Source organism: Zeugodacus cucurbitae, chromosome 6 (genome assembly GCF_028554725.1).
Source record: "Zeugodacus cucurbitae isolate PBARC_wt_2022May chromosome 6, idZeuCucr1.2, whole genome shotgun sequence".
NCBI lineage: Eukaryota > Metazoa > Arthropoda > Insecta > Diptera > Tephritidae > Zeugodacus > Zeugodacus cucurbitae.
In genome coordinates this window covers 33,512,033-33,526,207 of record NC_071671.1, presented here as the reverse complement: position 1 = coordinate 33,526,207, position 14,175 = coordinate 33,512,033, and the positions used below count along the sequence as shown (strand labels likewise).

At 36.7% G+C, this 14,175-nt stretch overlaps 1 protein-coding gene across 5 annotated transcripts in view; it reads right to left on the bottom strand.

Moving 5' to 3' along the window:
* The window catches only part of LOC105219887 (CCR4-NOT transcription complex subunit 11-like), a 128,631-nt gene extending 120,451 nt beyond the window's left edge, over nucleotides 1-8,180 (bottom strand). For 2 of the 5 annotated variants that reach the window (XM_054234389.1, XM_054234384.1), the window contains exon 1: nucleotides 7,964-8,090. In XM_054234389.1, the coding sequence (XP_054090364.1) occupies nucleotides 7,964-8,015 (52 nt within the window). In that variant the 5' untranslated portion in view covers nucleotides 8,016-8,090. Of the gene's footprint in view, nucleotides 1-7,963 lie in introns of all 5 variants that reach the window. The other 3 variants (XM_054234386.1, XM_054234385.1, XM_054234388.1) reach the window with 3 other exon arrangements.
* Nucleotides 8,181-14,175: the final 5,995 nt, after the last annotated feature.

Sequence of the window (14,175 nt, the reverse complement as noted above, 5' to 3'; positions counted from 1 at the left end):
AAACTTGACTGCACTTATGTGACAGTCCCCAAATAAGTGGAAAGCTGTTAGCGAAGCGGCAGCTTCAATTATGACAGAACTGAGACATGTACAACAGGTTAGGCGTCTGTCTGTCCGTGCCATAGAGGAGACCTAAAATTGTCTTGTCACTCCCACGAAGTAATACTTAATCCGGTGGTTCCGTGGGAGAGTCTTGAGTTGGGAGTAGGTTAGGTTTAGCGGATTAAAGTTCCGCACTCAGGCTTTCGATGCTTCCCCCTACTATAAAAAAAAACGGTATAGGCGCTGTTCTATCTCAGAACGGACGACCTATTACTATGATTTCAAGAATCATGATCAAGAACACAAACGAAAGAGAATTATTGGCCATAGTCTGGGCCTTACAAAAATTTCAAAATTACTTATGCGGTGTAAAAATTTTAAACATTTTTACGGATCATCAATAACTAACATTTTCTATATCAGACAAAAACTCAAATGCTAAACTGAAACGGTGGCGTGCATCTCTCCTAGTTCTCTCCAAGTTCTCTCCACGATTTCACTACAAGCCTGGAAAGGCAAACCTTTCGAAATCAAATAATAATTGAAGAAGAGAAGACTTTTTCAAAAACATCAAAAATAATTTTTAAATCTAGAATGAGACATCATATAATATTCAATACTATAGAGGAATTGACGCAAGCTTTGAAAACTTGCATTAATCCGAATGTAGTTAATTGTTTACTATGCGACCTTCCAATTCTTGCCAAAATTCAAAATAAAATTCTCACTGAATTCCCAGCCGTTCGAATTCGGCATACAAAAAAACAAGTCATAGATGTCTTCAACGAGGACGATCAAAAAGAAATTTTAGTAACAGAACATAACAGAGCTCATCGCTCGCTGCGTGAGAACATACAACAAATATTAGAAAACTACTATTTTCCAGGCATACGCCTAAAAACAAAAGAAATAATTTTAAGTTGCAGAACTTGTAATGAAGCCAAATACCAAAGGCACCCCCCAAATCCAGTAATTGGTGAAAGTCCTATTCCAACATATCCTGGAGAAATCCTACATGTAGATATCTACTCTACTGATAAGACCCACTTCCTAACTTCAATAGATAAATTTTCTAAGTTTGCAATTGTATTCCCTATAAACTCAAGAGCTATAGTGGATATAAAAGAACCTATTTATGAACTTCTCAATTTTTATAAAAACACCAAAACTTTAGTTTGTACACGACACCTCCCGCTCATAGTTCTACCAATGGTCAAGTCGAAAGATTTCACAGTACTCTTACAGAAATAGCGCGCTGCGAGAAACTCGAGAGATGTACCTCTGATACAATTGAGTTAATTCTCATTGCGAAAACTAAATATAATCGAACAATTCACTCAGTAACTAAAAAAAAGACCGATAGATATAATTCATTCAATTCCAGAAGAACTTAGAGACGAAATACGAAATAACTTATTACTTACTCAACAAACAGACCTTCAACGACATAATGCAAACCGACAAACTCGACAGTATAGCCCAGGAAATAAAGTTTTTGTTAAAACAAACAGGAGAATAGGAAACAAATTTTCAAAGCTTTAAGTTGAAAAAATAGTGCAAAAAGATCTAGGTACTTTTGTGATGATTGACGGACGAAAAGTACACAAGAGTAATTTAAGGAATTAACGAATCTAATTGACGGGGACAGTAACCATATTATTGCAAAATGCTAAACAAACACAAATAGACACAGAAAACCTTTTTCGTTAGCTTCTACAAGAAATAGAGCAGTTATAATGGAACTAGAAACCATTATAACATCGGTAACACTTGAAAAATTAAACATAATTAACCCTATACTATTGGATGGTGTTGAAATCAGTAACTTATTGGTTGAAGAACACTCTTCAGATATTAGCATAAGTGATTTATTGTCAAATTCTAAAATTAAGATATTTCAAAATAATCAATGCATTTACTTTGTAATTAAATACCCCAAAATAGCTAGATTTTGCAATAATGTAAAGTTGCTACCCGTGATTCACGATGGAAAAATAATTTCTTTGGAAACAGACGTCGTAGCCGAATGTACTGGAAGTTACATCCCACTATACAACTGCAAGGAAGCCATAACAGCAAGCTTTTGTCAACCTCTAAAGGATGGTGCTTGTGTATTACATTTGCTTAACCAACATTCAGCAAAATGTAAATCCAAATCTGCGGATAATATTAACGCCATCGAAGAAGCGAGGATGGCATTATCGTGATCAATGACCAATCAGCATCTATACGAACCACAAACGTAACAGAATTAACGAAAGGAACCTTTCTTGTACCGTTTGATGGCGAAATTACCATAACCACCACTACTTACTTCAACTGGAACAAATTGGCACGATCACACCCGGAAGCAGCACCCGCACAAATCATACATTTCACTGAACATATTGATTTGCTGTCGCTACCATATTTACAGAAAGTAAATATGAAGAACCTAAAACACATAGCAAGCCTGCATAATCTAATTAACATGCGTTCATTACATTCTGGAAGCACACTCCTCCTTTTATTATTCATTGTCGCTATAATCGGAACAATCCTACTAAAAAGAAGGAAGGCCAGCACCGTGATCTTGAATAAAGTAATAAAAGAAGCCGAGGACGCCTTCATTTCAAGAGGGAGGGTAGTTAACACCAGCGTTCGCATAAACGGTGAACACCCGAAAAATGTTGACCATGCATCAACAAGTCAACGCATGACACAAATAGACACAGGAAACCTTTTTTCGTTAGCTACTACCAGAAATAGAGCAGTTATAATGGAACTAAAAACCATTATAACATCGGTAACACTTGGAAAATTAAACATAATTAACCCTATACTATTGGATGGTGTTGAAATCAGTAACCAGCAAAAGCATAATTGTAATGATTTACATAACATTAGCAACGAAGTCCGAAAAGTGCTGAGCATGCGTCAACAAGTCAACGCATGACAACAACACCAGCAAAAGTATAATTGTAATGATTTACATAACATTAGCAACAATGTCCGAAAAGTGCTGAGCATGCGTCATGACATCAACACCAGCAAAAGCATAACAACGCATGACAACAACATCAGCAAACACATAAAGTTAACAGTTGCAAATTCGATTTCAATCCCATCGAATTGCTGACAATGCATCTGCAAGCTTGCTAGGAATAACAAACAACTTCTGGAGTCAAGTTACATCAAACGGGCTTTGATCACGCGGCAGCAACTGCTAGTGTTTAGGGAAGTTAGGTATTTAGGCGTAGTCGCCGCTAATTTGTAAAACCAAAATTCAGTTGTTATAACTCACTCAGCTGAATCGGCTCTGCTTGCATAGCAAGTAATAAACGGAAATTAAAAACTTAAAATCGTGTTTGATTAATTTATACGATCGCTTACGATCTCTTAGCGCATGCTAAGATTTTGCCCATGCCTGTTTATGATGATCTCCAAACTCTTTGAGGTCCATTGTGGTAGTATAGCACTATTTATGTCTCATCACAAAAAATTACATCATCCCAATATACCTATAGATGTGAATTCCGAGTTATAGCAAAGGATATTCGTTTTCAATGTTAATTTGTGATTGTAGTATTTTTCTTGCACTTCATCAGGTTAGCGACCCCAAAGCATACCAAATATTATCTTTAATATTTGAGTTAGAGCTATAAAATTTTTTGCGTATATACTTTAAGCAATTTGCCTCACAATAATAAAAAACGGAAGGATACAATACGACTCAAAAATATATTTTCTTGTATTAAAAACAAAAAAATTAAATTGAGACATCAGGTTAACGCCCCCTACGCTAACATAATTGTTTGCCGTTTATTTCATACGAAAAGTCAATCAATGCTTGGTGCCACTTTTGTTGACAAAAACTTCATACGTTTTATTGGAAAGAGAATCATACACTCTTTTAATCAAAGCTAGTGTAACGGTTGACCATATGAGTATTATGTCATCGATTAGTTCCGTTTTGCTGGTCTATTGCTTACCACTCTATACGCCTTTCTAACCAACCATACACTGACGATATCTATAATATTTAGGTTTGGGGAGTATGGTGACAATTCCAGAACATCCACATTTTTGATTTGTTTTTACATACCTTACAGTGTGAATTTGGGCTGTGTCGTGCTGTAAATATTATTTCAGATTACCAATTGTTAACTGGAATTTGTATGCTATCCTAATGGTGCCGGTACATGGTGCAAGTAATGCAAATAAAAACTTTATTCACCTGGGCTTTCGTAAATAAATGTTTCTTTTCCGAAAAATGAGATAATGAGACTCCTTAGAACAATAATAAGGAGTATTTCTTTTCGCAACTTATCAAGAGTGTGTATTTCTTAAGTTTTTGGTTTTTAAACGTTCAGCTTGCCTAACAATTGTTCCTTAATTTTAACGGAGGAATCTTGACAATTGGAATCTTTTCCGAGCATACATCTCCAGTCTGCTTTCGTAAATAAACGATTATTGTCGCCACTTCGATTTTGGATTTATCCTCGATAGATAAAACAACTATTCTTCATACATTGAACAAAAATTTGAAAAAAAAAACTAATTAATTAATTCCACGAAAAATGTGGCAATTTCCAAATTATGCAAGATAATTAACATTGCATTTGCGCTAATCTAATGAAGCAAAATTCATGTAGTATGTTTCATCGAAAATGGAACAAACCCACAAAATATACAACAGTACTTTCCATGCATTCTATTTTAAGGTTAGAGATAGAGAGTCTCTCTATTTAAAAGCAACAAAAACATTTATGAATTTTCGTACAATACAACAATAGTTAAGAGCAGTTAAAACTGAAGAAAGGGAGGCCGTAACCACCATTTCTTACATCAATAGCCCTTATTAGAATTAAATTATAAGAAACCCACTTTTTTATACATTTCAAACATATTTAAGTCCTTTATTGCAAAAAATATCCTATGTTATATAAATCTTACATTGACCATAAAACGAAGAAAGAGTTAAAAAATAAACTAGGTAAAAAGACACAAATATAAACGCACTCTATAAAAGAAAAACAGATTCGATTATTGCGATATTAAAACCAAATCTTTTTCTGTCCAATTTGTAAAAAACATTCTATGTGTAAATAATTTTGACTACCTCTGTCTTTTAAAAACTACTTAGCACACTCAAATATAAAAAAATTACCCATTTACAATTACATATTAGGAAAACAAGCGTGGCCACATTTTAGAAAGCATACTTATATCAGGGTTTCGTTTATTTTTGTTTGCATTAGCGGCTTTCGGCGCCGCTTTAAAACAATAACCCAATACAGGCTCAAGATTAAAGGCGTATACCTCAAAAACTTGAAGTTGTAGATATCATTATATAAAATAAATATATGGAAAGAAAGTAGTGGAATGTAGTGCAAAACATAAATGAAAAATCCAATATATAGCGAGAAATTACGTGTTAAAATTAGACAATTTTTTAACTTTAAACGCGAATATCTCGAGAACTATAAGTCTCCTATATTCTTAATCTGGAGGATCTCCTCTATCCAACCATACCAACTTTATCCCCGAAATCGTGGGATGCTATACTAAATCCCAGCCGATATCATTACATTTTTTAAACAAGAGAACATCCTTTATCCGACCATGCCATTAGATCGGAGCTTCTAAAACATTGGAATAGTGCCGAAAGCTTGGGATGTTAAGTATAGAAAAAAAACACCGTTTTATTTTAACATATTTTTGGATTTTGAAAATCAGATATTTCAAAAACTATTAATCCGAGAACCTTTATATATATCACAGTACATACAGTAGCAAACCTTATTCGTGGGGAATTCTCGGTGGTAAGATAGCCGCCATCTTGAAAAAACACAATGCTGTATATATTGAGTACTTAATTTAAGTAAAACTTTTGTCATAAAATAACAAATATTAAATATATAGCTGTCTTATATAAAGCAAAATTATATATTTATGCTATATTTCAATTATAGAAGATTTTAACATCAATGTGTGCCATATTATTGCAAAAAAATTATTTAATGTAGATGAGATATTTCATATGTGGTGAGAATAAAATACAGCTCTCATACAAGTACTTCTCTGTGGTAATATATTTTTGCCCACATTCATTTAAACTTTACTGACACAAAATTAAAAAAATGAAATTTATAAAAAGCTTAAGAGCTTTCACTAAGTTTGACGAATCCTACACTTTTTATTTTGTAAAAGTATAGTCGTTTTCAGAGATCCACCCTTTCTCGAATAGTGTTAGAGACAGCAAACAATTGTGCATTTTAAAATATTCATTATACATATAACCATATAAATATGAAAATGAATTTCTCTGAAGGAAATCGTTTTCAATTATGTATATCAATTTCCATACAATGTCTAATACTCGTAGATTGTTGACAACCTATGGAAGACATTGCCAAAGCTTGAAAAGTTTACCAAGGACTATCTTGAACCAGACATACATACTCTTTCAAGGTTATTTAGTGAAAATTATTCAAATTGTTTCATAGTAATATTAACTATTTTAAAATTTGAAAGCGCCAAATGCAGTGTCACCAACACACAGATGTATTGTTTTTAACACAATATTTAAAAATGAGTGGAATCGCGTTATACACTTGTACATAAAATATAACTAACCAATCAAAAAATAACATTTAATACCACCACAAAATTTAATAAAAATGCGAATTAATTCAAAATAATTACAATAATAATGAAAAAATTGGGGAAACTTTAGTATAGTATCCCCCGATTTCAGGGTTAAAATAGGTATGGTTGGAAAGAGGACGATCTCCAGATTACGAATATATATAATAGTTGCCGCAGGAGACTTATAGTTTTCGAGATATTCGCATTTAAAGTTGAAAATTTCACAAATTTTATGTGGCGATATTTCGATTATTACTTAACTTTTAATTTATATAATACGCTTATTATACACTAACACTTCACTAAATTGTTTCCACATGCTTATTTTATATCAATTGGTTTAATATTTGTTTTAATAAGCATTTTAATTTTTAAACAATTTTGTTTATATGCACAATAACCAGGTTGACAGATATCAAGTATTGCCATAACCAAACAAATGAAAATAAAAATAATAATCTTTCGCGTATTTCTTTTTTCTGCAATTGCGGCCTTCGGCCGCGCTTTTGAAAAATAACTCTGGTCCACCCAATATCATGGGTTTTCAAGAAACAGGAATAAATGTATTATAAATCATGTAATTTTTTTATTAACTTTTATTCGTTTGTAAAATATGTAGATTTGGCAACACTTGATATCTGTCAACATGGTTATTGTGCATATAAACAAAATTGTTTAAAAATTAAAATGCTTATTTAAAGCAAATATTAAACCAATTGATATAAAATAAGTATGTGGAAACAATTTAGTGAAGTGTTAGTGTATAATAAGCGTATTATATAAATTAAAAGTTAAGTAATAATCGAAATATCGCCACATAAAATTTGTGAAATTTTCAACTTTAAATGCGAATATCTCGAAAACTATAAGTCTCCTGCGGCAACTATTATATATATTCGTAATCTGGAGATCGTCCTCTTTCCAACCATACCCATTTTAACTCTGAAATCGGGGGATACTATACTAAAGCCGACCCAAAAAATTTATTTTATTCAATAAATATTTAAGTACTGTTCATCGGACTTTAAAATTTGTGTGAAGATTAAATGCTATCACAACACCCTCATTACCACAATTGTAGCAAAAAGAAGCGTAGCACACAACCCAAGTACGCCTCGGTGGTGTGTTAAAAGATGAAAATTAATGTAAACAAATCAAAGTTTTTCTACTGTATATACTGAGATATATATAATTTTTATCTGGATAGACTTCTGTACCAGGGCATACCAAAACACTATGAACTGCGCCGATTAAGAACTTCGTAGCATATTAACATAAATTTAATACAGACCTTTTCGATGTAGGTATATTTTAATTGAATGTGCTTTTAAGGAGTAACCCATAAATCTTATACAAAAAAAGAAAACAAAAATAAATTTACCGACAAGAGTATTCCAATACACTATATACGATTTTTATCGATAATTATGTTTATTACTTCTAATACTACGTCTACAGACAACTTATAGCTTCCAAGAGGCAATAAATAATTTAATAATAAATTTCTGACAATGAAAATTGTGAAATGCATCGGTTCTTTATTCGTGATTCTGTCCATTAAAATAATAACTAGAGAAAAATTTAGATACGAAGTATGTTCAAAAAATTATGTGAATTTGGAAAACTTTAGAAAATATGTATAGTTGGAATAAGGTGATTCTCCAGATTAAGATTATATATAATTATTGCCGCCGGAAACTCAATGTTTTTGAGATATTCGCTGTTAAGTTGAACATTTCACAAATTTTATCTTGCAATTTCTAATTTTATTGTTAATTTTTCATTTATAATAGCATCGATTGGCTAATAGTATGTTTACATATGAAAATAATCTCGTTCAATAATCTATCTAACCCTTTACATATTGCCAAATGAGATAATCAATTGTCAAATGTATTGTATTTGTTGTTGTATTACACATCTTTCTCTCGCTGTCGGCCATATTTGTTTACATTTTCATTTGACGTTTCTCCTCTTCTTCGCAAAATTAACGTTAAAACTAGGAATAACACCGAAAATCTTGTTGTTTAAAACGAGATAATTTTATAATCTTGGATTATCAAGAGAGGAATTTTGTATGAGAAATCTTGTTTCTTAATTACAGATTATCGACTTAAGCTCGTAAATGGAGATAATCGTTATATGTAAACATAGTATAAGCGATATAGAAAAGTCAATACAACGCTCTATCCAGTAATTCAAACAAACAGGCAGAGTTTGCAGTGCAACGCGGCGCTAAGATGTCCTATTAACCATGCGAAATAGTGTTGTACCACTTTCTTTGGTGAAAAATTACTTAAATATGTGCACTTCATTTCCATGCCTTACGTTTTATTTAAGCAATTATAATAACGGGTGATTTTTTTGAGGTTAGGATTTTCATGCATTAGTATTTGACAGATCACGTGGGATAGACTTACTAACGAGCAACGCTTGCAAATCATTGAATTTTATTACCAAAATCAGTGTTCGGTTCGAAATGTGTTTCGCGCTTTACGTCCGATTTATGGTCTACATAATCGACCAAGTGAGCAAACAATTAATGCGATTGTGACCAAGTTTCGCACTCAGTTTACTTTATTGGACATTAAACCAACCACACGAATGCGTACAGTGCGTACAGAAGAGAATATTGCGTCTGTTTCTGAGAGTGTGGCTGAAGACCGTGAAATGTCGATTCGTCGCCGTTCGCAGCAATTGGGTTTGTGTTATTCGACCACATGGAAGATTTTACGCAAAGATCTTGGTGTAAAACCGTATAAAATACAGCTCGTGCAAGAACTGAAGCCGAACGATCTGCCACAACGTCGAATTTTCAGTGAATGGGCCCTAGAAAAGTTGGCAGAAAATCCGCTTTTTTATCGACAAATTTTGTTCAGCGATGAGGCTCATTTCTGGTTGAATGGCTACGTAAATAAGCAAAATTGCCGCATTTGGGGTGAAGAGCAACCAGAAGCCGTTCAAGAACTGCCCATGCATCCCGAAAAATGCACTGTTTGGTGTGGTTTGTACGCTGGTGGAATCATTGGACCGTATTTTTTCAAAGATGCTGTTGGACGCAACGTTACGGTGAATGGCGATCGCTATCGTTCGATGCTAACAAACTTTTTGTTGCCAAAAATGGAAGAACTGAACTTGGTTGACATGTGGTTTCAACAAGATGGCGCTACATGCCACACAGCTCGCGATTCTATGGCCATTTTGAGGGAAAACTTCGGAGAACAATTCATCTCAAGAAATGGACCCGTAAGTTGGCCACCAAGATCATGCGATTTAACGCCTTTAGACTATTTTTTGTGGGGCTACGTCAAGTCTAAAGTCTACAGAAATAAGCCAGCAACTATTCCAGCTTTGGAAGACAACATTTCCGAAGAAATTCGGGCTATTCCGGCCGAAATGCTCGAAAAAGTTGCCCAAAATTGGACTTTCCGAATGGACCACCTAAGACGCAGCCGCGGTCAACATTTAAATGAAATTATCTTCAAAAAGTAAATGTCATGAACCAATCTAACGTTTCAAATAAAGAACCGATGAGATTTTATGCGTTTTTTTTTTTTAAAAAGTTATCAAGCTCTTAAAAAATCACCCTTTATATGTATGAATATCAAGTAACAAGTATTTCACAAAAATATATTTGTGTTGTCCTTTTATAATAATCCCTGCGATATGGAGGAAACAAACTGAACAAACCCAATCAAACTTTTCCAGCTGTTTACAAATACAATTACAACATTTACATTTGCTCACAATTTCCAATTGAATAGGAGAAACCCTGGCACAATTCCGATTACTATGCCGCCGCGATCTGATTACACCGGTGGAAAGAGGACGTCCTCCCGATTCAAAAATATATGGGGTAATAGGTACCGCAGACGCCTAGTTTTCGAGATATTCCGCTTTAAAGATAAAAAATCAAAATTTTCAACTAGCTATTTCACACAATTTAATACACTTTAACACATTTTACGCACTTTTTTCACCTCAAATATATTAAATAAAACTGTAGACGTTGCATTAAATGTACATTTTACTTTTATTATATGATTTTAATGATGGGGGATGGGGTCATATGTAGAAGTTCACGCAAGTGAGGAAAGTTTCTGATTGCCATTCACTTGGGAGTGGCCAGGAACGATTCTTTTGCATATGACTCAAGCAGCTCACGACTTCCGGTTTTAGACCAAGTATCCCCTGGGTAGCTAACAGACACCCGTTTGGAGGCGAGCTAAAGTGAGAAGGCGAAGCCCGCTTGTGCGGTTGTGCGTAGGGCTTGGGACCCACCACATAAAAAAAATCTCCCCAATGAAAACAAACACCGAGCCTCGGATGAGAAACCCCCCTTTTGATGACGACCCCTGCAAACGTACTAAGGATCATGATTTGAGGGCATGCACCTGAAATGTCCGGACTCTTAATTGGGAAGGTGCCTCTGCCCAGCTGGTTGATGTCCTCATACAACTAAAGGCTGACATCACCGCCGTCCAAGAAGTGCGATGGACGGGACAAGGACGGAAGAAGGTGTGTCCTTGTGACATCTACAAGAGCGGCCATATAAAGGAGCGCAAATTTGGTGTTGGATTTGTGGTGGGAGAGAGACTCCGTCGCCGAGTCCTGGCATTCACCCCGGTGGATGAACGTCTAGCCACAATCCGCATAAAAGCGAGGCTCTTCAACATATCGCTGATTTGCGCCCACGCCCCAACGGAAGAGAAGGACGATGTGACCAAAGACCCTTTCTATGAGCGCCTAGAACGCACCTATGAGCGCTGACCCCGCCATGATGTCAAAATCGTGCTTGGCGATTTTAACGCCAGGGTGGGTAAAGAAGGTGTCTTTGGCACAACAGTCGGAAAATTCAGCCTCCATGACGAAACATCGCCAAACGGCCTGAGGCTGATCGACTTCGCTGGGGCCCGAAATATGGTTGTCTGTAGTACCAGATTCCAGCATAAAAAAATTCATCAAGCAACGTGGCTGTCCCCTGATCGAAACACGCGCAACCAAATCGATCACGTTGTGATAGACGGAAGACATGTCTCCAGTGTTTTAGACGTGCGTACGCTCCGAGGACCAAACATTGATTCGGACCATTATCTAGTAGCAGCAAAGATACGCACTCGCCTCTGTGCAGCAAAGAACGCCCTTCAACAAACACAAGGAAGGTTCAACGTCGAAAAGCTACAATCACAACCGACAGCCGAACGATTTTCTACTCGACTTGCACTCCTGCTCTCTGAGAGCACTCATCAGCATCTCGATATAAGGGAGCTGTGGAACGGCATCTCAAACTCATTGCATACCGCTGCAGCCGAAACAATTGGTCTCCGGCAACGCCAAAAAACAAGCTGGTACGATGAGGAGTGCCGTCTCGCTGCGGAGAGAAAACAGACTGCCTACCTCGCAACGTTGCAAACGACCACAACACGTGCGGGATGGGATAGATACCGAGAGCTGAAGAGGGAAGCGAGACGCATTTGCAGACGTAAAAAGAAAGAGGCCGAAATGCGTGAGTATGAAAAGCTTGAAAAGCTGGCCGACATGGGTAATGCTCGAAAATTTTATGAAAAGATGAGGCGATTAACAGAAGGTTTCAAGACCGGAGCATTATCATGTAGGGACCGAGAAGGTAATCTGGTAACGGATGTCCAGAGCACACTGGGATTATGGAGGGAACACTTCTCCGACCTGCTCAATGGCAGTGAAAGTACAACACCAGGAGATGGCGAACCCGACTCACCAATCGATGACGATGAAATAGATGTTCCATTACCCGACCATGAAGAAATTCGAATAGCAATTACCCGCTTGAAGAAGAACAAAGCGGCGGGGGCCGATGGTTTACCGGCCGAACTATGCAAATACGGCGGCGAAGAACTGATAAGGTGCATGCATCAGCTTCTTTGTAGAATATGGTCGGAAGAAAGCATGCCTAACGATTGGAATCTTAGTGTGCTCTGCCCAATCCATAAGAAGGGAGACCCCACAATCTGCGCTAACTACCGTGGTATAAGTCTCCTCAATATCGCATATAAGGTTTTGTCGAGCGTATTGTGTGAAAGACTAAAGCCCACCGTCAACAAACTGATTGGACCTTATCAGTGTGGCTTTAGACCTGGAAAATCCACAATGGACCAGATATTCACCATGCGCCAAATCTTGGAAAAGACCCGAGAGAGAAGAATCGATACTCACCATCTTTTTATCGATTTTAAAGCTGCCTTCGATAGCACGAAAAGGAGCTGCCTTTATGCCGCGATGTCTGAATTTGGTATCCCTGCAAAACTAATACGGCTATGTAAGCTGACGTTGAGCAACACCAAAAGCTCCGTCAGGATCGGGAAGGACCTCTCCGAGCCGTTCGGTACCAAACGCGGCTTCAGACAGGGTGACTCACTATCGTGCGACTTCTTCAATCTATTGCTGGAAAAAATAATACGAGCTGCAGAACTAAATAGAGAGGGTACAATCTTCTACAAGAGTGTACAGCTCCTGGCGTATGCCGATGATATTGATATCATCGGAAGCAACAACCGCGCCGTTTGTTCTGCGTTTTCCAGACTAGATAAAGAAGCGAAGCGTATGGGTCTGGTGGTGAATGAGGACAAGACGAAATATCTCCTGTCATCAAACAAACAGTCGGCGCACTCGCGTCTTGGCTCCCACGTCACTGTTGACAGTCATAACTTTGAAGTTGTAGATAATTTCGTTTATCTGGGAACCAGCATTAACAACACCAACAATGTCAGCCTTGAAATCCAACGCAGAATCACTCTTGCCAACAGGTGCTACTTTGGACTGAGTAGGCAATTGAAAAGTAAAGTCCTCTCTCGACGAACCAAAATCAAACTCTATAAGTCGCTCATTATTCCCGTCCTGATGTATGGCGCTGAAGCGTGGACGATGACAACATCCGATGAGACGACTCTAGGGGTTTTCGAGAGAAAGGTTTTGCGCAAGATTTATGGTCCTCTAAACATTGGCTACGGCGAATACCGCAGACGATGGAACGATGAGCTGTACGATTTATACGACGACATTGACATAGTTCAGCGAATAAAAAGACAGCGGCTACGCTGGCTAGGTCATGTTGTACGGATGGAAGAAAACACTCCAGCTCTGAAAGTATTCGATGCAGTACCCGCTGGAGGAAGCCGCGGAAGAGGACGACCTCCACTCCGGTGGAAAGACCAAGTGCAAAGTGACCTGGCTTCACTTGGTGTTTCCAGTTGGCGCCAAAAAGCAAAAAGGAGGAATGAGTGGCGCGCTCTGGTGGATTCGGCTATAATCGCTTAAAGCGGTTCCTACGCCAAATATATATATATATATATGATTTTAAAGTTAGAATTATATGTTTCAAAAATCACTTTTCACTCTCAACTTTATGTGTTTACAATTATGCGGAAAACGAGCTCTGCCACATTGTAGATACCATATATAAATTATTCATAAATTCCTCCTTTTGTGAAAATTCCTCTTATTTGCCAAAATTCCTCTTTTATTTAA